Below are 27,147 nucleotides of genomic sequence, written 5' to 3' on the forward strand. Positions count from 1 at the left end.
CGTTGAATGTCCAGGCGCGTATTAGTGTTTTGTGTATCCCCACGGGGGATACACATATCACTGTGACAGCGGCAGTTTAATTTAGTGATAGTCGGGCACGAGATGTTTCTTGGTGAAATGATCGACGACCTCCCAGACAGTTCGAAAAAAAAAAAAAAAATACTCGCAAAAATGGCTCGCATGACTCGCATGACTCGCATGGCTCGCATGGCTCGCACCGTGGCTCGCAGTTTTAGCAGACGCAAAACACTACTCCCGTACCGTGAACTGGTAGAATGGCATTAGACGCCTCACTCAGGAATATCTAAACTATAGAGGCCAGAGTCAAGCCGGGAAAACAAAAAAAGCAAAATGTTTGCGTCAAAGGCCTAAGAATGACTAAGGAAGTAAACAGAAAGTACTCTTCAAATTTGCAACGATAAATAACTGCCAAAGCCACTAGTGTCTGTACACAACGGCATAACCGCGTTCTCTCTCTCAGTCGAACACAACAAAAGATCATAAAGCGCCGAAAACTAATTGTACACCATCATCAGTAATTAATAGTTTTTAATGATCTCTTGGGTATTTGTAGACTGAACACAACAAAGGTAAATGTATGTACAGTGAACTGAACTGAATTCAACTTTCCGCAAACCTAGATTTCCTGAAGGATGACCACAATTTAAAAAGTCCCATATTTTGTCAACTGTTATCGAAACAGTTAAATGATGGTATGCATGCAGAACGGTAAAATATCAGAAAAAACCACCTTAGTAAATGTTTCATACACTTTGGTTTAATTAGTTAACAAGTTAATCACAAAATAAACAAAGATCACTTTACATGAAACTTAATAACCTGTGTGAGAGCAAAGGAATGTGTCAATGAACTGCGAGCATCCTATGTTCGAGAATTTAATTCAATGAAGACGGTACTCTAATGCCTGTGCTCTTATTTTCGTATGGCTAAATCATGCCTGTATGCTCTTGTTGTTCTATATTCGTCGCTGAAAGGAACTTGCGGTGTAAATTATCAGTGTGAATTGCTTGAGGAACGAACGTGCTTCGGATCAAGCTTGGACTATAACTTCACAACAACAGACTTGGTCACAGATTCTCAAACACAACCAGAAATCAGGGACAATTTAAAACGTTGGGAAGGCTTGAAATTCTTGTCAAGGTGTTGGTCGGTTCTTCAGCCACTTTTATGTCAAGTTTATAAACCGCGTTGCCACAATAGCAGCGTTCAGTTGCCCTGTCGGGAACAGTGTCTTGCTACAAGGACTCCTTGCTATGTTGTGAAACGCTACAACGAAGACTGGCCAGAGTTTTTAAAATGCGAACGGTTTCCCTTAGGAGGCTGCAAAGGTGGCTCGGTGAGTAGAGAATTGAACTGTGTAATAATTAAAAATAAGTATCATGAAGAATGTTTAGGGAAAAAGAAAGTGATATTCTTCCCGTCCCATGGGCAGACGGATAACTTGCAGACCAAACAGACAAACGAACGCGTGCATGTCTTGTTTGTTAAACATTGGACGGTACATGCATTTGATTTCGACAGGCTCTATAAACGGTGTGGCTTTCAAAGTAAATAACATCTTTAAAGCCAGAGAAATAGTCAAGAGTGTATTTAAAACAGAAAGATTATCAGGTTGTCTATAACGTGACTGCCCGCTAAATATACCAGGGATCATTTACTGCTGGCTTTCTAATCTGCCATAGTGTAAACAATATTGATAGGTATATATTGAAGCATACAGTCACCTTAGATCGTCAGGGTTGCTCTTATACTCATCTCGGGTAGTGTGGTTATGAGGGTGTCTAATAAGATTGAAGGAAATTAGTTTAACGATTTTTTCAAAGGTAAAAATGTCGCTCCAATGAATGACTTGCATGCTTACCCCAGTCGATCACAGTGACATTGGCAAATTCCCAATTGATCAACATCTGATTTCTTATTACCATTTTAATACATTATCAAGCAAACAGGTAAGGAGAATTAAAAAAAAATTACAAGGAAAGATGTTGTCTTCATGAAATACCATATTTTCAGATTATGAAAAAGTTGAGTCATGGTTAAAAATGTTAACAAAGTTGCATATCTACAACAAAAATCCCCAGGTATGTAGGAGCTCATAGCTTGCAAATCTTCAACAATTTGGCTTTAAGTTTGAGATCACTTTTTCAGTTTGGGAAACAAAATGAACCTGTTTTTCAGTGGGACCTAAGTCATTAGTGATTTGTTGGAAGTAATTGTTAAGTGTTATCCATACTTAGAAGATATCCTGCATAAAGATAGTTTGTCAGGATAACAAAGGATAAACCACTGCCTGGCTAACTGTAGAATGCATTGCACCTACAATTTGTCGAAACTTGCTTTGAAAACTTGCAGAATGTCACTTGATTTTAGCCAACTTGGTGTTAGCCTGGTCATATAGAATCTGACAACAGCTTTCTATTGTTTGGAATTCAAGGTGTGGACAGGGCTGTATAATTAATAAGGAAAAGAATTCCTGTCGTCATGTTACTTTAGTTTACATCATTTCTCATGGTCAACTAAAATGACAGCACAAAACATTTATTCCCTGGCTTTGTACATACACTGCACTCTTACTATTTACACCCCTCTCCATCCGATAATGGGCAAGGCTTCAAAGGGAGAAGTAAATGTTAACTTTTTTTCCTGTGAAATATATTTTTAGATAACTGAACTTCATCTCAATGAATCTGCTTGCAAGAGGCCCTTGGTTGAAACAAACCACACATCCAGCTGGTATGAAGGAATAGAAGGGTGTGGAATTCAGTGTGAAAATCCTATCTTCACCAGTGAGGAACACACAAGAATTCACAGATTCGTTGGAGCATTTGGAAGTCTTTCATTTACGTGCAGTCTTTTTACAATGGTATGACTACTCTGATCTGTCATTTTAACATCGCTCAATGAATTATTGTGAACTGTGTTGACCAGTGATGCATGTGTTATTAGAAATGCAAAACAGAATATTGTTGCTTATTTGTTACTGTGCCTTTCATTAACACAAGAACTCTGCTCAGCAATCGGCTAGGTTGCATTTTTCACAGTCACCAATTAATGGACCTGGTACTTTTTCACATGATATAACGCCATGCATGGTAAATATGGAGTCTGATAATTAGTCAATATGCTGTTCACTAATACTCCTCAGGATAATAATTAATTACAACTGCTTTACTTTTGACAGATAACATTTCTGATTGGCTGGAAGTCACAGAATCGCTATCCATCAGTGATCCTCTTTTACATGAACATATGTTTCTGTGCAGCCTCAATGGGCTTTCTTGTTCAATTTGCTGATGGGGCCAGAAACCGCACTGTTTGTCGACAGGATGATACAATGAGGCTACAGGAACCAAGGTGAATTCCTTTTTGTCAACATGTTTTTTAAATAAACCAGTCAGTCTGACCTGTAAGTGCCCAGCAGGTATATTTTGCAGGGTGCAGGTTGCAGGTTGAAATTTAATTATAACTGGAAAACCACTGGCACTAAAAATAATTAATAACCTATATACTCATCAGGGGTTCTTACATAAAGTAGTTCACCTCTTTCACATAGTGAAAACACGATCGATCGCGAAAAGTACCTATTGATCGACACGCTGAGACCAGTGAAATCTCTTGAAAGCCATCTGGATGGCTGCTCCACAGATGTTTCCATCGATTCCAGATTTGGCTCGGATCTTCCCTCAACAACAGAAGATTGCCATCACAAATGAAGCAAATAAATAAAGAAATGAAATAACATATTAAGATTTTAACCGACAGAATATACTAGCGCAAGCTCAGTGTGCTTCATTTTGGTACTCACAGGAAAGAAACCAAATTCAGCAGATATTTCAGATGATATTTCAGATATTTCTTCAAAAAAACAATAATTCATGGCATAGGGTAAAATATGGACTGGACCATTGGACCCTTGGACTATTTTTTGGACAAAATTTTAGACTATTTTTTAAGGGGTGGGTAGGTAGTTTTGTCAGGGGGTTAGTTTATCATATGTTCTTCCTCAGGGAGGGGTAGGTAAGGGGTAGGTAGTTTTTTCTCCTTGGGAGGGGTGGGTAGGTGAAGTTTGTCAAAATATATGATTCTTACTCATCAAAAATTAATATTTAGGAAGGGGTAGGTAGGTAGTTTTGTCAGGGGAAATGGTTAATATGTTCCTCCTTAGGGAGGGGGATGTAAGTAGTTTTCGTTAGGGGGAGAAGTGCTAATTGCAGCACTTGTATCATTACACATGATACAAGCAATGGTCACACAACACATGTATGCATGCGCACAGCCTGTTAACACAGGAGGAGAATGTAAGTAAAAGTTGTCATCTATGAGGGGAGGGGGTCGTAATTATTACATAAAAGTTAACAGGATTAGGGAAAATTTTTTTTCGATTCTTGTCCACTAATTCGCTTATTGACTTGTGCCAATGCAACTTGCTGCTTATGATTTGCTAAAATAATGGATCGTTTACACCAGTTGGCTTTGACTATATTTCCATCGCAGATAAGAACTGTCACAAGAGCTATTTCCATTCCCTTTAATCTACCTACCCCCTATCTACCTACCCCTCCCTGAGAAAGAACATATGATAAACCACCCCCCGACAAAACTACCTACCCAGCCCTTAAAAAATAGTCCAAAATTTAATCCAAGAAATAGTCCAAAAAATAGTCCAAAAAATAGTCCAAAAAATAGTCCAAAAAATAGTCCAAAGGTCCAAGGGTTCAATGGTCCAGTCCATCTTTTACCCTGTGCCATAATTCATTGCAGGCTTAAAATCTATGGTTGGCCATTCATTTCAAAATTACAACAGGGTATACGCGGGTTTTTCTGCCGCGTATACTTGTTTACATATGTTACATATGGGCTTCAAGCCCATATATACGACCATTTAGATCGCGTATATATGCATTTTTAAATGGACACATATTTGCGTAAACTCAAGCGCGGAGATATGCGAAATAAATGCCCAAATATGCACGTCCTACAAGGACCCATATATACGCGAGCTAAAATGTGTGTATATGCGACTCTCGTAAATTACGTTGTATATGCCAGCACGAAATGTGTCTTTTGCGAGAATGGCTGTTTGTGTATGATAGCAATGAAAATTACTTTAACTAGACAAGACTTGACAATGACATGTTAAGATCAATTGCAAGGGAAAAAACATTTGATATAGATATTTATAAACATGTGTACATCAGTAGCCTATAAAATAATTCATCACTGCCTCTGTTGATCTTATCATACCTGTTTTTTCTCTTCAGTGAGAATGACTGTTTTCTCTGTATTTTAACCTTCGTCTTGGTGTACTACTTCTCAATGGTTGGTGCTGTCTGGTTTGTTATCCTGGCCTTTTCCTGGTCCATCTGCTTCAAGTCTCTTGGCAGCACAAGAGATAATTTTGCTGGGAAAGTGGTATACTTTCACATCATAGCCTGGATGTATCCTCTCACCCTGGCAATTAGTGTTCTTGCTCTGAAACAGGTAAGGTGGTGATCACTCGATTCATTAGTGTAATTAGATTGATCCATTAATTTAATTAGAAGTCAAAATAAATAAATAAATAAATGCTAATTTAACATGTCGGTCTGATCTCAAATGGTTTTCTAGTAAATTGTGTACAATCAATGGATTCATTTTGAGAATTTTTTAAGATGTCTTTGACAAGAATATGAACATTTTCCAAACATGACAAAACATTTATACCCAGAAAAAGTTCCTTTTAATCAACAGTCTTCTGTCAAGTTTGGTTTTTGTATATTTTAACATGTTTACATTTCTTCTATAATTGCTGTTTAAGTGAATGTTCTGATTTGTCATAAACTATTAAATTGTAATCATACTTTTAAAAACCATGATAAATTAATTAATAAAAATAACAGTGGTAAAATACATCATAATTTATTATAATTTAGGCTTTTGTACATTATGCTAGCATTTTTGCGAGTATTTTAGTGAGGCAAAAGCATTAAGCATTATTCAAGAATTTTAGTGGCATTTTCCCGAAAAATTATTCTTTTTCCACTTACAGGGAATAGAAATTAAAATTATTTTTCTTACGTGAAAATGAAGACTTAACTTGAGATTCCAAAAATTTCAAATGCCACCCTAATACAGCCGAGTGGAGACTGAGGAGAGGTCAGCGGTAGTCAAATCAAATTAAGAGATCATTATTAAAACTTTATATACGTTGAGTTATACATTTTTTAAGCACCCTGAGCCGTTAATTGTGTTAAAACATTAATTTTTTTAAAATAAAAAAAACGTTATGAGCATTAACCGAGCATTTTAGTGACTTCTTGCAGGTAGACTGAGCATTTTAGTGGGAAAAATGGAGCATTAAGGTGGAGCATTTTAGTGGGGAAGTATAAGCATAATGTACAGAAGCCTATTTATTATACAATTCACTTCTAATATTCAAATTGCAGGTTGATGCTAACTCTTTAAGTGGAATCTGTTTTGTGGGGTATAAGAATCCCAGCATGAGAGCAATCTTCTTGTTGGTACCTTTAAGCCTTGATTTACTTGTAGGAGGGATCTTCTTAACACAAGGTATGGATACCACATTCAGCGAGTAACAGTATCTCATTCTGGTACATGTAGGGGACTCTATTGTTGGCGACTGATTTTGCCATTAAAAAAAAAATCCGAAGAAAGTCCAGCAAAATGTATAGCTGACCAAGGTGATGAAGTACACAACGGGTTTTGCTGCCTTTGACACCCCTTTATGTCTGCAAAGACCTTTGTCATCTTCGGAAGATTGTCATTTATCTTTAACTTTGGCTTTTCTGTTTTGCAAATATGCCATCCTAAATTTTTCTGAGGCATGAATGGGTAACCCGAAAACACTGACCCCCGGTCCGTGGACCCCCACAACGGACCGGGTCCATGGACTACCCTACAGACCGGTCCATGGACTACCCCTACGGACCCCCTCTACGCACCACCCTAAAATAGTGTAAAAATAATAAATAAAGATTTCACTTATGGGTTGTCTAATAGATTCAGACTTGTGTCGGTGATTTTTCAAGTGTTACACTGTGCAAATGTAACAGACTTGGGTTTTTAACACCCCAAACCCCCCCCACCCCTCCCCCCCCCCCAAAAAAAATGCCTAAAAGCTGTTTTCAGCATAAGAAAATGCCAATGGTAAGAAGGAAAGTTCTTCCCTTCCATTCATGGCTCAATCAGGCTATCGAAGATATATTTTTAGGCCGTTAATTGCTGTTTGTATCTATTATTCCACTGAGCAAATTGTGAAGCCTGGAACGCGTTCACAAACCCACGGGAAAATGGGCTGAACAAAATGGCAGAGGGGAAAGAGCACAAATTTCGAGGCTTCCCGGAGGCTTCCCCGTCTGCGTCTTTCGTATATTTTATGGCCACAGCAAAGGAAATAGCAATGTGTAATGATTTAAATTGCACCCGAGCCTAAATCCAGGTTTGTTACATTTGCACAATGTAACGTTCGTAATTTCGCCGTCACGAGTAATCTACTAGACAACCTGTAACTGAAATATTTTATTTATTAATTTTATTATAGTTTGGGGGGTGGTCCATAGAGGGGGTCCATTGGGGGAGTCGGTGGACCAGTCCATAGGTAGTCCGTGGACCTGGTCCGTAGTGGGGGTCCGCGGACCGGGGGTCAGTGTTTTCGGGTTACCCGGCATGAATAGTACTTTCCTTTGTAGATGAGGCATTTCAGAATTAAGGCTTATGGCAAAATTGTGAACAACATGGTTTTTATAGTGATTGCTTGGTCAGATTGGCTAATTATCAGGATTGTCTCTTTTCTGTTCATAGGACTTGTAACTCTGTGTAAACTACGCAGATCAAATCCTAATTTTCTAAGTAACAGAGCAGCACATAAAATAAAAGAGACTATAATAAGAGTGGGTGAGTTGCTGTTGATCTTTGTTGTCCTTGCAATTCATTTCATCCTTTTAAAGTGCATATGACATGAAAAATATTTTTGCTTATTTGAAAGGCCTTTCAAAATACAGAAGAATGGCGTTTTTCTTTTTGAAATATCTTTTTTCGTTTTATAAATATTTACGTTTTTCTATTATGCAAATTAGATCAGTGATGACGTCATATTGTTTGCAACTAAAAATGGTAAAATACTGAATAAACAATCTCTCTAGAAATATTGAAGCACTGTTCTTGAAACTTGGCACCACAGATGTACATCACAAAGGAAACAAAATGACACCCTTGTGCTGTTGCCATGACAACAGTTTTGCCGCTGGTGCTGTCTGAATAAAAACTGAAATTCCCAGTTTTTGACTTAAACCAAGAACCATCTACCCCACCCAATCTAATGATGGGAGTTAAGACAATATGAGAACTGTGTCTGTTCCAAGTAGAACCCTTTGTTTCACTTTAGAGGTTGCAAATGGTGATGTTTGGTTTTTTGACAGAAAGAGACTGGAGCCGAAAGAGTTGCTATGGCAACACCATTAAGGGTGTCATTTTGTTTCTTTTGTGATGTACATTTGTAGTGCCATGTTTCAAGAACACTGCTTCAATATTCCTAGAGATATTGTTTATTCAGTATTTCACCATTTTTAGTTGCAAACAATATGACGTCATCACTGATCTAATTTGCATAATAGAAAAACATAAATATTTCTAAAACGAAGAAATCTATTTCAAAAAGAAAAACGCCACTCTTCTGTATTTTGAAAGGCCTTTCAAATAAGCAAAAAATATTTTTCGTGTCATATGCACTTTAAAGCTATCTGCTAATTGTTTAGTAACATTTTAAATTTGCAGGTATCTTTTCCTTCACATCATTTCTGACAGTATTTACAACCTTTGCCTGCCATGTTTATGAATATCATAACCAAGCAATTTGGGAAGAAAGCTACAGGAATTTTATCAAGTTAGTAATAATTAAGAATAATTTAGAAATGGTAAATATGGTACTCCTCCACAATGGCCAGGAGATTAGTCTCAACTATGTGCTGACCCATGAATACTCTGACTTTAATCAAATTGAAACCATCCTTAGCACGACCATCCCTCTTACGACAGCCAGTAATTCTGCGGCAAGCTTGAAGGGCTGTCATTAAGTTTTAATTCACCTGTAGCCTTGATCTTCACAGCCATAGTAAACTTGTTATGTCATGGGTGAATTGTATTAACTACAGGCCAGTTCACCCGTAACATCAAGGGTCCATCAAACATACTTAGCCGTAACGGGTGTTACGGGTTACAGCCCTTATTGACAGCCCTGGCTTGGTACTACAAAGCTTACGTTGGCTGACAGAAATTTACTTAATATTTTATTATACATATCAGCGTATTTGACAATGAACTTTGTTACTGTTGTCAGTTGAGTTTGACATAAGTGACACAAAGAAACCACAACATGCTTCTACAAATTAGTTTAAAATATTTTCTCAAATAAAAAAATGAAAAGAGATTGTGATTACCTTAAAGTACTACACATTGCTTGGTTTCCAGCTTTAATTTGACCAATCACGCAGACTAGGGTTTAAACAAAGAAAAGTGAAAGAATTGTAATGAATTCAAAGAAGACTGAACCACATTAACTGGATACTTTTTTACTAAAAGGTGTATAGCAGAGAAGTCAGCACAAGGACAGCCATGGAAAACAGTGTGTTCAGTAAATGAACGTCCTGATTTAAGTGTCGTTGAGCTGGAACTAGCCTCATTATTTGGAACAGGAATTGCAATGAGCAGCTGGACCTGGACTTCAAACACATTACAGACCTGGCAAAAATTATGGCGCAGGTAACAACAGTTTAACTGCTTGGTTAATGAGTGTAAAGTGATGAAAGCTTAAAGTTAGCTATAAAGAAAACAAAGAAGTACTAAAAATGTACAGATATAGTAAGTTTGTTTGAAATGACTAGGCATTGTTGCCTTCTTCAGGGCAGGGCTCGAAAAAACTTGAATTCCAACTTGCCCTTGGGACAAGTATCTCTTAAAGTTTGCTTGCCCATGGCAAGTCTTAGTTTGCCCTTTTAATGATTTAGTTGGCAGATGACTTGCTTGGTCTTTTGCCTATTGGGCAAGTGAGAATGTAAAGTTACTTGCCCAGAAGGAAAATCTACTTGTCCTGGGCAATGGGACGGCACTTTTTTCGAGCCCTGTCAGGGTTCAAAAAGCTTGCAAGTTTTCTTCTACACTAAAGAACGTAGTAATGCCAAAATCATGGTTATTTCACTTGACAATTCAGCACCCAAAAAGACAAATTAACATTATTGATCTAGTTTGGCACTAAGTGGTAATCTTTTTTAATGAGTGATAGCCTAGCAGCTGGAGGGAGATAGGAGTGATCAGATTTATGGAAATAAGAAGTTGGTTGATCATCTGTAAACTTTTATCAATTGTTCATGAAGAAACAAAATAGCAAGTTTTATAAACCTGCAAGCCAGCGAGCCATGCGAGCCAAAGGGCGAGCCATGCAAGTCATGCGAGTCATGCGAGTTATGCGAGCCCTAGTAAAAATGTTAAGATTTTTTATTTGTTACATTTACATTCACATGAGAACAAGAACAAGAGCAACGGAACAAGATGAATAAGATCGCAATATTAAATTCTTGCAATATTAAATTCTAAGGGAAGGGACAACCACGTGCAGCAGTCAGCCAACCGACAAAGTTTTGGTAACTCTGATTCACTAAAGAGCGAACCTGTTAAAATTACGCGATTCACTCACCATTCTTGACGCCAATACACGGAGTTGCCCTGAAGTACTGTTCTCTTTTTCCTTGAATGATTTTCAAATTGGATATCAATGAATGACAGGTGCCACTGGATACCATTCACTTACCCATTCGAATAGCGGTGGGGCAGTGGGGCGGTGGAGCCGTACGTTTCTCTCAGAAAATTTCTTTACTTTAGTCCTGAACCTTAATAAATTTTTGACGCATCGTTTTTATTTTTTGTGGATCCCGGGCGATTTGAATACACAAAATTTTCTCCAAACAACAAAAATATGAAACAAAGAAAAAAATTCATCACACTCAGGGTAGCCATTACTATGACGCAAGACTTGGCACGATGTGCAGATGTTTAGAGCATTTTTCATATTTGCCGCACCAGCAATAGTTCTGGTAACCGAAGCGAGATTAAGATTTTCTTTTGGGAATATTTCAATTGTAGGCACTTTTGTAGCTAAATTTTTATTTAAAATTAATTTCCCAGGCCCGGAAAGAGAGAGTAACCTAGGAGCGAGGTTGTACCGTTTATACTCGTCCCCAGGGTCATCTCCGCTTTCAAGATGGCGGGCGAGCGGTTTATAGCGATAGTTTAGTGATAGTCGGGCGCGAGATCTATGTTTCTTGGCGAAAAGTCGACGACCTCCCAGACCAGTTGAAGAAAAAAAAAATACTCGCATAAATGGCTCGCATGACTCGCATGACTCGCATGACTCACATGACTCGCATGGCTCACACCGTGGCTCGCATGGCTCGCTGGCTCACTGGCTCGCAGATTTAGCAGACCCAAAATGGCTGCCAAAGTGATGTTCAACTGAACAAGTGCTTCCAAATTAAAGACTATTTGGTACACAACAAATGATACAATGTAGTTTTGACACCTTTTAAATGAAGCATTGCCAAAAATCGTGTAGGAGGGTTTCACGCTCAAAAAGTGTTTTTCTTCTGCAAACTATTTCAATTCTCCATTCAGTCTCATTTCTTTTGTGTATTTTCCATTAATTTTACTTTATAGCTTGACAGTTTTCCAATCCTGCGTGAGTAAACTATCCATTAGTAGTTCTGCATCTGGAGAAAAAATGTCCAGGCCATATCAGAAGTCGAAATTGCAACCTTCAGATAATTTATGCATGCATCTGAAAACCTACTGCTTTGCCAACCTGCAAATGATGAATTATACATGAGGAACTTTGAAGCTGTGCCATGAAAATTACAAACTCCTCAAAATCTTTTTAACCCCCTTGTTATAATTATTATGTATTACATGAACATGTTCATATCAAATATCATGAGTTGGCTTAATGAACCTTTGATTAGTTTTTATCTACTGTAAGAATAATTTTTTTTATTATGCACCAAGTTGTCATTAATCATGTGAAGACTGTCTGTTACAAACAACACAGGACCACATGAAGTTTCAAAGCAGCTAGAGCAGTATTGTAAATAACTGTCTCTCTTCCTCTTTTCTAGAATAACACGGAAAAACAGGCATCCAGAATTAAGTCATTACAAATTGATAAGAAGGATGAAGAAGAATCAAATAGGGTAAGTACAAACTACAGCATGCAATAACATGTTCTCTCTTTCCCAGATTGCAACATACCTTTATCACACGACTAGCTTGGTCCTTACTGTCAAGACCTCAGGCTGATATTCTCCTAGTATGGCCCTCATGCCTGGTTAATAAGAGATATGTAGCATTCATCTGTGATTTCTTAGAGTTCTCATATCAGAAACATCCTTAGTACAGAGATGTTACTGATTATTTTTGTTTAAATCATGCTACTTTTCACTTGTTGTAGACCAGCAGTGTTATATCCTGCTATTCCTGAGGTGCATGTGGATGCCATAATGAAGATGGGTGAGACCATTCAAGCTCAGAGTTCAGTTCGCCACGGATATACACCAAAAAATGAAAATGAAGAGCCACTTAAACTTAAGAGTATTACTGAATTAACGCCTCAGGAGAAATTCAGTTAACAACTGGACTATGTACATTGTATCACAGGATAAAATATTTTATTTATAAATTCTGAAGGAAAACATTTTATAAATTATATTATTATAATTATAAACCTATTTGCACTTTTTTATTTACTAAGCTGTCCTTTACATATCACAAGCATTTCATTTGCTTTTAGAATAAACAATGCGAAGACTTCTAATAATTAGTTTGACATCATAGTTAATTACTACTAATGTTGGTGCAGTATTTTGTTACGCACATAAACCAGCAAACACAGACGACCTGTGTGTGAAATTAAAATAAAGACTTACATGACATTGTAAGATTCAGAAATTACAACCAGCAGATCTTCTCATTGAATTTCAAGGTGTGCTAGGATGAAAACCAATCGTAAACTCTGTGAACACAGCAAGAGCTAAACAAAATCATGATATTATTGTTAAAATATTTAATATTTAATTTACATTGAAATGGACATTCTGAGCTTTTCTTTTCTTACCAGAAGTGAGATATGTGTATAAAATTGTGCTTGTGTGTATACTTGTAATATAGTACAGGGATGAATGATAGTTTGGAAAAGCTATTTAGCATAGCTATGCCAGGTGCTTAAACAGACTTGTAAGGACTGTTTGTCTATGAATACTCTTAAGTCTACTGATTTTGTATCAGTCTATTTGCAAACATAAAGGCTGCATGTAATGTATCAAGGCGTAACCATGTGTGTATTGACCTTATGACATACAAAACACCTAGTCATGTACCTCAACAGAGCCCACAGATCGAAGTTAGAGGTGTGCATTTTTTTGGCAAATGTTTTATATAGTGGCACTTATTACTGTATGTTATGTATAGATTTCAAGTTTACTGTTTTGATGATGTAAACTATGAATCAAAGCCAAAATTATTTAAAAGTAATAAAAAGAAATAACAATCTGACTTTTAGGAATGTTTATCAGCAAAATGTATGGCCGCAAATTCTTTTAAAACCCAGACAGATATACACACAAGTCACATAATATGGAAATGTTGAGTAGCATCTCTGTATTTCTTACACCTTCTAAACACCTTTTTGAAACTAGTGTCACATGTGATATTAAAGTTTGCTCAAGCCATGCATTGTGTTACCTTTAGTGTCCTTGGTACCGTTAGCTTATCATGCAACTTGTCATTATTGCCAGTACACAGCACACAAGCTTAGTTTGTTCACTATGATCTCTAGCAGCTTAGACCAGATAATACCTCATAACCTGCAAAGGAAGCAGCTGTCATAGATATCTCATTAACAAGTTGGGCTTGCATGTAGTTTTTCTCATCCCTAGAGATTATAGGCCAGATAATTCTGGCAAGGGAAACATGAAATATTCACAAAATTGATTTTTTTTTGTCTCGCCCTTATTATCCGGTCTCAAGGTGTGATACAATTCTTTGAGCTTCAAACTGAATAGCTGTTGCCCTTCCTCCCCTCCCCCCCCCCCCCCCAAAAAAAAATTGTTCTGAAATAGGGCACTTCTTCAGTTTATTTATTTGTTCTCTTACCAGTTCACCTCTTAGCAGGTTCTCTCCTTTTCTGAAGGAGTCCACCAAGAAGACTCATTCCAAGGGAACACTGATGCACCTGTACACAAATTTGTATAACCTGTATGACTGTTCATGTACATATAAATTCACAGGGCCTATCAGGGCTGACATTAACAGCTGTAACACATAAGACATGTTACAGTAGAGTATGCTTGGTGGGCCCTTGGTGGCATGTTATGGGTGAACTTGCCTGTTGTTGATGCTGACAATTCACCCACAAAGTAATAGGTTTGTTATGGATGTGAAGATCAAGATGACAGGTGACTAATGACAGCCCTGCATGACTAATCACATTGGGCCTGGAATCCAATTTACCTGTCTTTTAACCAGACAAGAATCTCCAATGGTTCAATGCTGGTTAAATCACTTATATATTCTATCTACAGTATACAAGCCGTTACCAGTTATATCACCGGGTAGGCAGGTTTTATTCACCAAATCAGCAAATCAGAAGTTACATTTAAATTAAATACAGAGCTTGAAACAGTTTCTTTTCATTTTACTAGCACTGTTTTGTACCCATGAAAAAAGCCTTCATCAAATTACCTTGATTTAGAGCCAAATCACAACTTTGACCAGCTTTTGAGGAGCCTTATAAAATTCATGCACAGGTGGACTTGGGAAAAATGCAGTTTTTGTCCTCAAGGATTCCCTCAAAAAAATAATTTAGTGAAATTGTTTACCGATCAGATGGTGAAACATCAATCTCCAAATTTGCAAAACGTTCCACAGTCAAGGCAACCTGGCAGCAAGCACATATCAATGTACCCTTTAAAACAGATGACATTATTATTCAACTTGGTAGTGGTTAAATTTTGTGGCAAAGTCCCTGTTAGTTCTTGTAAGCAGCTCTCTGGTCTCTTGAAGCCGTTTGTGCACATTCACCACAGCATTTTTGGTTGAAGAGTTAGCAAATACTCTTGAAAGCTTTGAAACTGAAGGAAATGGGCTTATGACAATACTTGCATCTTGTTCACTTGATGAGGCACTTTTACTTTTCCCTGTGCCGTCACTATCATCATCATCACCATCAGACTTTTCTGAATAAGGAGGTGAGACATGACATGATGAAATATCTTTAACTGCCTGATCACTGCCAAGAGAGGTTGCTGTCTTTGTGAACAGTTTTCTACTGGTTGAATTGTTCTTTAGCACAGATTTAGGACCCTTGGCATAATCATTGCCAGTCTCTTCATTAATTTTAGTTGATATGCATTTCAGACTATTTTCAAAAGATTCCTTGCCTGGATTTTTTTCACTCTGTACATTAAAACCAGACACAACTATTTTGTCAGGTTGTGATTCATTCTTTTTGTCCACTCTGGGCAAAGGACTTCCACAATTACAACAAGATTTATACCCAGATGCTTCTTCCACCAACTTCATTTTGCTCTCCAGAAGCACAACCCTGGCTGACAGTTCATTGTTTAACAACACCATGCTGTCAAACTTCTCCTGTAACTCTTGAACCTGCTGTTTTAGAACATAAACCTGAGCCTCTGCACTTGAGCTTGAATCAGTCACGAGGACATCTGATGGTTCAATCAGACTTGAATGTCTAACAACTCTTGTACATGGAAATTTACCATCTGAAAATGAAGTGTCTTGCAAATCATTCTCGTTGTGAGAGATGGAAAGTGGAATGGCTTGATGATGAGTATTCTTGGCAGTAGGTGTAAGCATCAGATCGGCACTTGGCAAAGGAACTGCTGTCATGGAAACTGGGGAAGGAATAGCATATGGTATCACTCCTGCACTGGACATGTTTTCTGATTGTAGGGGGAAATATGCTGGTGATGTCTTTGCGAAAGGAATTGAGTGAACTGTTGCTGGTGCTGAGATGGGGTTCATTGCTCCATTGTATAGTGGATGAGCAACAGAACCTTTTTCACCCTGTTCAGATAGTATGACCTGGGGTTCACTTAATTGATCTTCCCAAGTGACTGTTTTGACATGACACTGTCTAGACAAATTTGACCGAATTTCTGAGTTCTGAGAAACTGGGAATTTTATACCTAAGAGCTTCTGGTCACCACTGCTTTTAATGACTAAATTTGATGGAACCAAATCGTTCACAGAACTGCCAGCTTTCCCTGATGGACCACTGTTTGAGGGCATTACATGACTACCGGTGCATATGCTGGGTTCACCATCAAGAAACATACGAGTTATAAGAGGCTCCTTTAATCCCAAGCCAGCTTTCATTGCTTCCTCATTACTGCGGAAACTCTTCATGTCAATGTCCTTTGGAAGGGGTCCGGGGAAACGATCAGAGTGTGTTGACATTACTTTGTCCGAGCATTCTTTAGTAGTGCCATTATCATCACCCCGCAGCTGTGAACTTGGCCAAGTCTGCTTTGCTTTCTTCTTTTCCGACTTGCCACCTTTAGATGTAAGCTCATCGTGTTTCTCTCTCAGAAGTTTCACCATTTCACAAAGGACAATAATCTTTCTTTCTGCGAATCCAATTGTTAGGAACTGTTCCCTGGTTAGCTGAGGCTTGTAACCAAATTCGTCGCGAAGGACTTTGTACACAGCTTCCATGAATCTTAAATCTGTTTTCCCATACAACTCGTATTCTTTAGACGCAAAGTGCTGAGCCAGTGAGATGGAATAGTCAAGGAAAACATGATGAACGATGGGGAGAAACGCCTTAGGAATCCCTTGAGCTACTCCTTTGATATCGAGCTCACTTTGAGGATAGTGAATTTGTTTTAATTCGGAAACTAGCTTTCTAAGGTTGTTTTTCAGGTCCCCTGTAGTCATGACGAAAGAAACTGTACTGCTGTAGTAATCTGGGCTTTTTCTTGTATGAAGATATTTGTTTTTCCCCACAATTTTCTGTACACAAGTCAATCCGTTGTACTGAGCGCCATTTTGAATTCTACCGCGCGCAAATTTTGTGAGCACACAATCATGCAGCGGTTGTAAACAATAATCAAGATGGCGGACGTAACTCGCATACCGCGTCGAAAGAAAGGGGCAAAATTCCACCCCAAGGAAGCTCCATTTCCGATTCCTATTCAAAGTATTACAGGAAAGCAATCATGCAAAGACAGGTGGTACTACTACACTGGTTATTTCAGAGACAACTGCGTAGTGGTAGAAGATTTAGGCGACCTTACTTTTCTGTACAAGATGGTGAGCTGCAGTCTAAAAAAATTCATTTTGTAAAGCAGTTTAACGTAGCTACAAAACATGGCAAAATTTCGGTTCTGTCCTCGTGTACTGGTACACAAGAACCGATACGAAAGACCCAACTTATACAACAGCTAGACAAAGACTCGTAAAGAAAGGCAGTACAACGGTTATTCCCTCAGTGTAACTTTAACTCGTACTGGTACACCAGGACAGAATCAAGATTTCCGTATAACTCATGCATTTATGCATGCAGTTCTTTGTTTAACTAAACAATAGTGAAAATAGCATCTCTGGTAGAAAGCTTGTTAAAGTTTGATTATGACTATTCATAACCATGTACTCAACGTTTTTGTATAAAACGTGTTGAAATTGATTCGAACATTGTCAAAAGTAATGCACTCCTGTCTCCAAAACGACAAAGACAAACTCGCAAAGACAATGTTTGCAGAGAAAACTCGGTGAGAGAGGGCTCATCTCTTCAAACAAAAATATGATTCGTTCTGATTATGAGAATGTCAATAACTTATGTTTGATAGGTTTCTGTTAAACCTTCGAGGCCCTTCTGTCTTAACCAATGACCCACAACATACCCACTTCTCACCTTGATTTTCTCACACTTGGAAGACCAACATGCATGAATGCATGAATTTTTGGGGGTGGTGGTGGGACATGAGCTAGTTTTCAATGGGTTACAATAAATCTCCAAAAAATAACTTACATTCCAGTCATTCTTTACGTAGTGTTAATCCTTGTGATGTTTAGCAAAGCAGGGTGTTGTTTTATAAAAAGTACTGATTTATAGCTCTTTGTATTTGACTAAATTGTCAAATGCACTATCCCCAGGTAGCCCTTTGCAAGCAAATGTCCCATGGCAGGGATCTACAACCTGTTAAATGCCTTCCAAATTTCCAGCGGGGGGGGGGGGGGGGGGGGGGGTGTTGGGGGATGAAAAGGGGTTGGGGATCTCAGTTTCAGCCAAACATTCTAAAGGAGAGTTTGTCAATGTTAAACTGGAAATTCCAGAGCAGTGGGGTATTCATATCAGAAAACCTTGAGTGGAAATGATATGGCTATTTTCTGGAACACTGCCAGCAAGCAATCCAAGAGGACCTATCTAAGATGGCAGCAGTTTGAATATCATGTTGATGAATGATGTAATTGTCATGTGATATGACATCATCTTATGTTGCTTACCTCAAAGGACACATTTGTTGCAGGGTTTCTTTGGGAAAGGAACTCTCTCAAGAAGTAAACCTGAATATGAGTTAATTTCAAACATCTCCCAAAAGGCCTTTTCAAAGTCTGAAAAACTCCGAAGATGTAAGTACAGTCTGTTGTTCATTTGAACTCGTAGACTGATCAATACTAAAGGATCTTATTTAGCAAAATAAAATATAAATCATCCTGCTGGAAAAATAGTAATCCATCTAACCATGATACAACTATGATGCATGACCTCTTTTCTGATAGGAGTCTGACGGAAGCAAATAACTTTTGTTATATATGCTGAGTGTGTAGTTTTGGATGGTTCTTCACATCCTCTCTTAAATTGTAGGGTTCAAGAGATCATGGCAGGTCTATTATTTCAATCTACCAACAGTCATTTTCCAGTTGTGCATTATATGACTCATATATGTTACTGATACAAGACATATAATTTACTGATTTGAGACTCGTTAATTAATTTTAATTGGTGACTTTGTATTTTTGTCTTGGGAAGTACCACCTAGAGAGAGAGAAATCAGACAATCAAAGTTTCGAGTTATAAGAAAGGAACGGTAAGAATTAGTTGTTAGCTTACAATATACACTGCACAACAAGTCAATGCCATTAAATGATCATGTTGCTGTTGTTGTTGTAGTTGTTGTAAAAATTAATGTTTTTATAAAATTAACTGAGCATGAGGCCATCGCCAGAGTCCTGCAGTTCAGACGTCACTGTGTTATTTTAATTTTAATCGTTGTAGATTTATTATTTTTTTAGTTTTAAAAATCATCAACAATGGTGGCAACAAGTCAGAGAAAGCAGAGCTGAGAATGAAAAGGACAATGTTGTAGAAAGTGAAAAATGCAATGAACAGATCAGTGGAAAATCCGTTGAAGATCCCGTTGTCGACGAAGAAAGACATACATCTCACTCTGCTAAAAGAAGAAAAGTAAGTCTTTAAGGTATCTGGAACTTTTTCCCTTCTCATTAATACTAAATAATTAAAAAGGTTTTTTTTGTCACTTAGTGTAGTGGCTTTGAGATGACGCAAAGACTAACATTGTGCAGTTCATAAGTCACAAATTGCTTAATTTTCAATTAACTACATCATGATGAGACATTTTTATTATTGTTGTATCCTACTGTACCATGATTACCAATTATATGTATACAGGAAGTGTTTTCATGACAAACAAAAACTTTTGCCATAACTTGCACTCATGATCAGGGGCTCTTCTTAGTCAGTGCTTCTACCACCAGCACCTTCCAGGAATGACATCTAGAGTGTTCAGTAAAATTATTGTGCAGTTGTTGATCCCAAAGAAGTTACTGTAGACCTGACCTGACCTGACCTGACCTGAACTGAACTGAACTGAACTGAGCTGAGCTGAGCTGAGCTGAGCTGAGCTGAGCTGAGCTGAGCTGAGCTGAGCTGAGCTGAGCTGAGCTGAGCTGAGCTGAGCTGAGCTGAGCTGAGCTGAGCTGAGCTGAGCTGAGCTGAGCTGAGCTGAGCTGAGCTGAGCTGAGCTGAGCTGAGCTGAGCTGAGCTGAGCTGAGCTGAGCTGAGCTGAGCTGAGCTGAGCTGAGCTGAGCTGAGCTGAGCTGAACTGAACTGAACTGAACTGAACTACCATGTAGAACATTTGTAACAGCTATTATATGAATGAGTACTACGTGTAGTATTAATAGTTAATCTCAGCTAGATTGAATGCATCATCCAGAAAATCAAGATTTGATATCAATGGATTTAAACTTTTATGTGATTGGGAACTTCAAGGATTTCAACTCAGGTTTTTAGTTTTTGATGCATGGAATTCAACTTTTAATTGAAAGGAGGGTTTCAGGGTTCTGCGCATATCTGTATTATTTATTTGCCTGTGCACGTTTTTTGGCACAGGCCCAGTTTTTCATTGTTTATGAACCAATCATAAGTAAGTTACCTAATTTCGCATGCACAAGATCCTGGACCGTAGAACAAACCATACGGATCAATGTTAAATTCAATGATCGACAGCATCAATAAAATCTACTGAAATCTTCTAAACAATTTTGACTAACTGTAGTACAATGTATGTGATTACTGAACTACATGTGAATGCAGTTTTTAAAGCCATAACACTGATAAGAAGTGAACAAATTAAAAATTTAATTCAGAGATCTGCACTGAACTGTGAAACCCTCCCTTTAACTAAAAAGCAAGAGAAGAATTACTCCAGTAATCAACAACTGCATTTCAGTTATTGTTTGTTATTTGTTTGGTTGTTTTTGACAGAAGGACATTGCTGGCAATGATGGAGATCAATATGTGAATCAGTCAGAATTAAATAATGACAATAAATGTGCCAAAGAGATTAGGACACCTTCTAGTGACGAGGAGGAAATAAAGAATGCAAGCAATTCAGAAGATGATACTGAGGCAGGCATTACCAATAGAGAGGTTGAAGAAGTGATGCAAGAGGTTGCAAGAAAACACTGCGGATCCTCTAACACATGCTGGTAAGACTTTGGTAAGATACTGATGGTGGAAACAAATTTCATACTTGTGCCAGTACTTGTAATGTATTTCAAAAATGCCTTTGCAATATTGTATATGACATTTTGTAAGTTGATGGCACATTTATTTAGTTACTTAATATTAAAATTTAGTGTTATCAGGTGTTCTTTTTATGTATTTTCCACAACACAGAGATTTTGACTCAAAAAGTAAAACTGCTCTTGAGTCTGAGACTTCAGCTTTCCTTTTGCTTAGACGGGTAAGGGTTAATTAAAAATAAATTTGAACACTAAATAGATCCTGCATTTAAGAATTAAACTGTATATATATAGAGAGAGGATTTAATGTTGTCCCTTTCATATTTTGATCATGCTAACTTTTATCAGATTTTTTGTTCATAATTACTGTATCTTGACAGCGAGCAAGATGATTCTGATGTGGGAAACATGGAAAGTAAGCAAACAAAACAAAAAGCAAGGTTTGCAAAGCAAGATGATCCTTATAAGGTGTATGAGCAGTTACATATGAGTCTTGAAGAGGTCTGTACAATATATAAGACAGTTTAGTTTCAGATTTTTTCAAATTATGGTTACTGTAGTATCAATTGAAGAGCATCAAACCAACAATAATCCCCAAAAAGAAAAATAATCATTGTGTTGTCATTTCTAAGTGAGAGTAAATTATCAGCCATGATTAGTTAGTTTGAAATTCCAATTGGTGAGTCCAATTCAAATTTGCTATTCTTAATCATGAGCTCATAGAACTTTATTGGTAATAAACAACAGATGACCGACAAACAGCCAGCAGTCAGTGGTCAGATAGCTTAAAGGTTTTTTTGGGAGCTGTCCTTTGCAGTTAACTAATTTGGAGTTCTCACTCTGGCAAAAATAGATTGAATCATTTATGTTGCTCATCATATGTACATGTATGTCTGTCCAAATGTAGATAAGAACTGGACCTACATGTACTTAAATTTCTTTCAGGCTTTTTTTCTGTCTTATGGACTTGGATGTCTTTCTGTGCTAAGTGACTGTCAGGTACGGTGTTTGGATACTGTTCTTGATATTCCAATCATCACTTCTGCCAGGTTTTCTGTTTGAATTTCTCCCTAATGTTCAGTGTGTTGCATTAGAGCTACCTTGTAATTTTATTAGATCAAGGAGTTGAAGAATATCAAATACAGCAGGACACATGCAAATTTACATATATATAACATTTCTGAAAATGTTTTTATGGCGATGACATAATACATTTAATTGCCATGAGACAAAGTTAAGAGTCATGTACATATGTGTATATGATGATAAAAAGTTAGTTTAGTGCACATTTTATAAAAAGTAAAACATCATATTCTTTACATGTAAACTATTGGCAGAAGGGATTTGACCTAAATAAAGATCTGTCGGTATTCATTGATGTATCATACACAGTCACAAGTCTTTTATATTTCTCTCCATTTAGAAACCCATGTCTTTGAGTGAAATGTGGTGCACATTTTGTGAAGCTAAACAAGATTTCATCCCAAATTACATAGCATATCATTACTTCAGATCTAAAGGCTGGGTCCCCAAACTGGGAATTAAATATGGAACAGACCTGGGTAAGTTGCTAGATCTTGTTGTGGGTCTTTCCCATAGTAACAAAATAAAACCCTTGACTGTATTACATCTCAGCAATGTCTAATTTTCTTTTGCTAGCAAGTCAATATGAACCCTGGATACATTCTCATTAATTGTAATTTAAATTTTTGAAACCAGACTTTGATTTTATATTTTCCTTATGTCACTCACTTCTGTTCAAAATGTTCAAACCAGAACATGCCTGCCTAGGAAGGACCATTAAAAGCTAGCAAAATGTAATGTAACGTTTTCTTACTTTGTAATTAGTTCTTTACAAGGAGGGTATGCCTTTTTATCACTCAAGGTAAGAACTACATGTAACAGTTACACCTAATAGACCTAATATCTTGTATGTCTTTCTAATTTTGATAGTTAGTTTTAGTTACTTCAAATAAAAAATGACAATAGATCTCCTTTTACTTATTATTATATGGAGAAGAGTGTTTTACTGGGAACTAAACCACTCGTAGATTCCATACGCCACTTCATCCGGGACCCGAGTGGTGTATTTTCCGTATGTCACCTTTGTGAGTGTCGTATCATTCAATGACGTCACGATTCCTGCCTTTTGCTTTTGTTGAATTGGTTTCAATATTTAGTCTCCATATAATAAAAAGAACATTACACGTTGGCTCGAAGATATGAATTTTATGTTCTCGTGGCAAGAACAATATCTCATGAGTGAGCTTCGCTCACTCGTGAGATATTGTTCTTGCCACGAGAACATAAAATTCATATCTTCGAGCCAACGTGTAATATCCTCTATTTATGAAATACCCATTTCCTTATGAACAAACTGGTATTGGAAATAATATTGGACCAATATAAAAACATTGTAATGATTATTCAACTTCCTGGTTCCATATTATCAGCATTTGTATGACTATACACTTTTTTTGAAGTGATTCACATGTATGATTTATTACATTTACTGCATGTCACTTGCTAAATAATGAATGAATAAAAAATTACATCATTGACTTCATACAAATGGATATCTGCATTTCACATAATTATGACGTTTTCTAAAAGTAGTGTTACCAGTGTCTGTGAGAGACTGTGTTTTGTGCAAAGTAACAGGAGTTGTCTGTTAGCAGAGGTTTGAAAGTATAATGCAGCAGAACTGATCTGAACTGTTATTGGTGACAAAAAGGTGATATAAGTTCATTTTGTGGTCATTGTGTATTTCAGTTATTCAGTAATTGTTCAATTGGTTGAATGTCAACATCTGGAAACAGAGAAACAAGACAACACCACGCCATGTCGACAGCTTAGCTGGTCTCAGCTGTGTGGAGTTAGTCGTGTTAATGAACACGCAGCTAAGGTATTCATTTGGTCTTTATGTCTTTTAAAATTTGATTATACTAAGTCTGCCTCTGAAGGAAAGGAAATTAGATTTAAATCTTGAAATGGAATTAAATAGTTAAGGAGACTGTTCAGGAGTAATCTTAAATTAAATTTACAACCGTTTCTTTTCGAATGAAAATGGACGAGTAACAGAATTAAATACAATAGTGTACAGAGACAGCAGTGTACAACGGCCTTTGACAAATGATAAAGAATGGCACAAATGCATGAATATATAATAAGAGAAATGGAGTGAAAATGAATTTTAGCCGGAGAACGCGTTCAATTTAGTTTTACAGTTCATTTCTATTCTTGTAACTATGTTCCCCATTTGTGTTTTGTTACTCTGATGAAAGTAAAAGAGCATCATTGAAGACAACAACTTTATAAAAGGCTAATATAAAAACCACGTATGTTCTATTTCAGGAAGTGATGATATGTTACGTCATTAAGCCGCTAGGTAATAACGTTCTTATTGTGTGGTTCGATAAAATATCCATACCCCTCCCCACTCCCAGTGAAATTTGGTTCTTACCCCTCCCACCCCTCCCTGGATTCCAGTTTAGCGTCATTCTTTCCTTTGAACACTTTGACCGTGGAAACCTTCCTAGGACTGGGCATGGGTAACGGTTTTTCATGGAATTCCTTATTACTGATTTTTTTTTCTCTCTTTGTTTGTTCACTTCTTCCTCTTCTATATTTTTGCAATCCATATTTTAATTTTTACAATAACTGTCTAATTTCTCGCGCGCTGATTGGCTCATTTTTATCATCAATAAGAGTAGAGACGGAAAAAATTTTAATTTATGCAATCTTTCAAGTTCAACTTTCAGCTGTCAAACGGTCAACTTTTTAACCAATGAGATTATGTGCACTTTTTTAAGTAGCCAATCAAAAAGCGAGAAAAGCTATTGACAATGTTCGCGTCATTTTGAATAAAATTCACTTATCTTTGTTTATGGCAAGTTTACGGCGTCTTTTCCCGTCATTCATTCCCGGCATTTGACCATTTTGGGGTCATGTTATTGTAAAAAACAAATTGACGTCAGTTTTTGATGCGTCTGTCCACTTATTGATGATAAATTGCGTCATAACATTGTCAAAGTTTACGGCGGAACCGCTCGCCTGCGGCTCGTGGTTCCGCAGTCACGGTGACAATGTTATGACGCAATTTATCATCAATAAAAGGACAGACGCATAAAAAACTGACGTCAATTTGTTAAGTAGAACTAGAAAGTTGTTCATGTGATTTCTGATGCTTTTTTCTTTATTACAGATATGACAAAAGAAGAAATGTCCTCCCCAAAATGTATTTCAAGATTTAAATTACAGGCAAGCTTTGCTATCCATACATAGCTATCAATGATTAATGATGTCTGGAATGCTTACACGTTTTCACTTAGGTCCGACTGAGAGGCTGTTTTAAAACGTTTAAACTTTTGATTATTTCAAGCGGTTTAATTAGATGAGTGTCGAAAACAATTCGCATTTGCTGTGGTTTTGCATTGCTCTTCTTCACATAGCCCGTGGTTTCACGAGAGATGTTTACCTTGGTTTTGTTTTAACTTCACTGAGGTGAAATTTTTAATCGTGTAAACACAGTAACATACCTCAGTAAATGGTGGCAAAATCAAAAGTAAGCCAACCTAGGTTTGTCGACAGTCGAACGCCTTATAGCTCACTCAGTAACCGACGTTAACCGAGGAAAAGCAGACGTTGTCGCGACATCTTGGCGGCAAGTGCTCACGCGTTCAGCGCGTAAAGAAGAGAGAAAGGGACAAAGATTCCTCCTAATATAAGTAGGTTTCAAGTTAACGGGCAAAAAAGCTAAATTAATTCATGTTTAGGCAAAGAAATCTCGGACTGCTGTTTCACTTTCATCGTCAAGTGCCGTAAGCGTTACCTTTCTGTTAGAAGCTCAGTAGCTTAGTAGCAGTGTACAGGCAGGCGCAACTAGAAGGAGACCTACCACAAAGAGAGAGAAAAAAAATCATATTTTAGGTCTATGGAGAAGAAAAGCAAATGTTAGAATTTAAAGCAGCCCCGAATAAGAAGAAGTACAGGTAAACATTTACGTCAGATGCCGTTCCAAGTTTCCAAGAGGCTCACGGAGATATAAAAATTTTCTTTCCACTATTCATCTACAAAGCTTTACAGTTAAGGAGAGTTTGGCTCGACATCACCGCCTACAAATTGACAACGACCTGCGTTCGGCATTGGAGTAAAGTCAGAAGTGTTATAATTTTCCAATAGTTTCTGTGCAACATTGCAGCACTTGCTTTCCGAGAAAACCTAAAGCCGTCCGTTGTATGCGGCATACTTTAGTGAAGTAGTTCGTGTAGACAGCTTCTCTAATAATTGCAGTTTAGTTACGAAACCTCGGTAAGCGGTGACCGTGCAAAATGAACCAAATCCTGCGCTGTGATTGGCTAACCGAGCGGGCAAGAAGGCGCGCGCTATCTTGCCCGCTCAGGACTACCCGCTGTGTCCCACCCGAAAAATTTCCTCGAAAACCTTATATTAAATCGTTTAATGGCCAAGTTTGTTCAGTCAAGGTGGCCGGATATTGGCCTGGACTTGGCCAGTATCCAGCCATCTTTACCTCACGCTTGGTCAATAACCTATACATATTTGTTCGGTTTGGGTTTACGTCGGGTTTTGGTAACCTAATCTAAAGAGTTAAATCATTCGGCTGATTACTCATTTCTTTGTATTGTTACTCACAGGAAGTTGTGCTAAGGAGATGGATTCCTGAGAGAGCAAGAGAACCAGACGAGGAAAAAACGTAGAAAATAAACTGGATCAATGAAGGCATTGTCTCTTTGTTCTTTGTGGTTGTCTACTCCAATAGTTACTCGCATGTCAAATTTCTTGCGAAATCTTCAGCTGTATTCCAGTAGAAACATGCATACCAAGTGCGTAATACGAAAACTGAGAAAACGGACGGTTTTCTTTTACTGGCAAGATATTCACCACTGTGCTAATAATGAGACGGTTTCTCTTGTGCAGTCAAAATTAAACATTTCCCCTTTGCTTTGGATTAATTAACAGTAGAACAAATGAAGTAGTTACAGTGCAATCATCACA

The 27,147-nt window shown here is 37.5% G+C and overlaps 3 protein-coding genes and 1 long non-coding RNA gene across 5 annotated transcripts; 2 read left to right on the forward strand and 2 right to left on the reverse strand.

The window, feature by feature from the left end:
- Window positions 1–531: 531 nt before the first annotated feature.
- LOC149105231 (uncharacterized) lies at window positions 532–12,540 on the reverse strand. The gene is made up of 4 exons (XR_016210128.1): window positions 12,313–12,540; window positions 9,456–9,510; window positions 5,266–5,493; window positions 532–3,698 (listed from the first exon to the last, which is right to left on the reverse strand). It is a non-coding gene; the product is annotated as an uncharacterized LOC149105231 (long non-coding RNA).
- Window positions 944–13,787, forward strand: LOC110055853 (protein smoothened-like). Its single transcript, XM_020762260.2, has 10 exons — window positions 944–1,357; window positions 2,684–2,884; window positions 3,203–3,375; window positions 5,283–5,502; window positions 6,447–6,570; window positions 7,822–7,914; window positions 8,794–8,902; window positions 9,598–9,777; window positions 12,180–12,254; window positions 12,512–13,787. The coding sequence occupies exons 1-10, from the start codon at window positions 944–946 to the stop codon at window positions 12,687–12,689; spliced, it is 1,767 nt and encodes a 588-aa protein (XP_020617919.2). The 3' UTR covers window positions 12,690–13,787.
- An 870-nt stretch (window positions 13,788–14,657) lies between these two features.
- Window positions 14,658–17,149, reverse strand: LOC110055848 (uncharacterized). Its single transcript, XM_020762255.2, has one exon. It carries the CDS (start codon window positions 17,017–17,019, stop codon window positions 15,043–15,045), a length of 1,977 nt encoding a protein of 658 aa, XP_020617914.2. The 5' UTR covers window positions 17,020–17,149; the 3' UTR covers window positions 14,658–15,042.
- Window positions 17,150–17,164: 15 nt separating this feature from the next.
- LOC110055850 (tRNA-splicing endonuclease subunit Sen2-like) lies at window positions 17,165–26,870 on the forward strand. Of its 2 annotated transcripts, none has more exons than XM_089299007.1 (13): window positions 17,165–17,394; window positions 18,612–18,714; window positions 19,115–19,172; window positions 19,378–19,549; window positions 20,876–21,096; window positions 21,513–21,633; window positions 22,078–22,131; window positions 22,556–22,694; window positions 22,981–23,017; window positions 23,905–24,037; window positions 24,487–24,520; window positions 25,337–25,392; window positions 26,787–26,870. In XM_089299007.1, the coding sequence occupies exons 1-13, from the start codon at window positions 17,197–17,199 to the stop codon at window positions 26,847–26,849; spliced, it is 1,389 nt and encodes a 462-aa protein (XP_089155133.1). In that variant the 5' UTR covers window positions 17,165–17,196; the 3' UTR covers window positions 26,850–26,870. The 2 variants fall into 2 exon arrangements, with proteins under 2 accessions (XP_089155133.1, XP_020617915.1); XM_020762256.2 differs by having other exon boundaries at window positions 17,166–17,394; window positions 20,873–21,096.
- Window positions 26,871–27,147: the final 277 nt, after the last annotated feature.

Source organism: Orbicella faveolata, unplaced genomic scaffold, assembly GCF_042242905.1.
Source record: "Orbicella faveolata isolate gen_17 unplaced genomic scaffold, um_ofav_v1 contig_34, whole genome shotgun sequence".
Lineage (NCBI taxonomy): Eukaryota > Metazoa > Cnidaria > Anthozoa > Scleractinia > Merulinidae > Orbicella > Orbicella faveolata.

What these genes read in the sequence shown, in the direction of transcription:
- LOC110055853 (XM_020762260.2), top strand. Translation starts at nt 944, where the DNA reads ATGGCTAAATCATGCCTGTATGCTCTTGTTGTTCTATATTCGTCGCTG. An exon ending in AGGGATCTTCTTAACACAAG is followed by an intron (nt 6,571 to 7,821) that starts GTATGGATACCA and finishes TTCTGTTCATAG; the next exon opens with GACTTGTAACTCTGTGTAAA. An exon ending in ATGAAGAAGAATCAAATAGG is followed by an intron (nt 12,255 to 12,511) that starts GTAAGTACAAAC and finishes CACTTGTTGTAG; the next exon opens with ACCAGCAGTGTTATATCCTG.
- LOC110055848 (XM_020762255.2), bottom strand. Translation starts at nt 17,019, where the DNA reads ATGACTACAGGGGACCTGAAAAACAACCTTAGAAAGCTAGTTTCCGAA.
- LOC110055850 (XM_020762256.2), top strand. Translation starts at nt 17,197, where the DNA reads ATGGCGGACGTAACTCGCATACCGCGTCGAAAGAAAGGGGCAAAATTC. An exon ending in TAAATATGGAACAGACCTGG is followed by an intron (nt 22,695 to 22,980) that starts GTAAGTTGCTAG and finishes CTTTGTAATTAG; the next exon opens with TTCTTTACAAGGAGGGTATG. An exon ending in TTAATGAACACGCAGCTAAG is followed by an intron (nt 24,038 to 24,486) that starts GTATTCATTTGG and finishes GTTCTATTTCAG; the next exon opens with GAAGTGATGATATGTTACGT.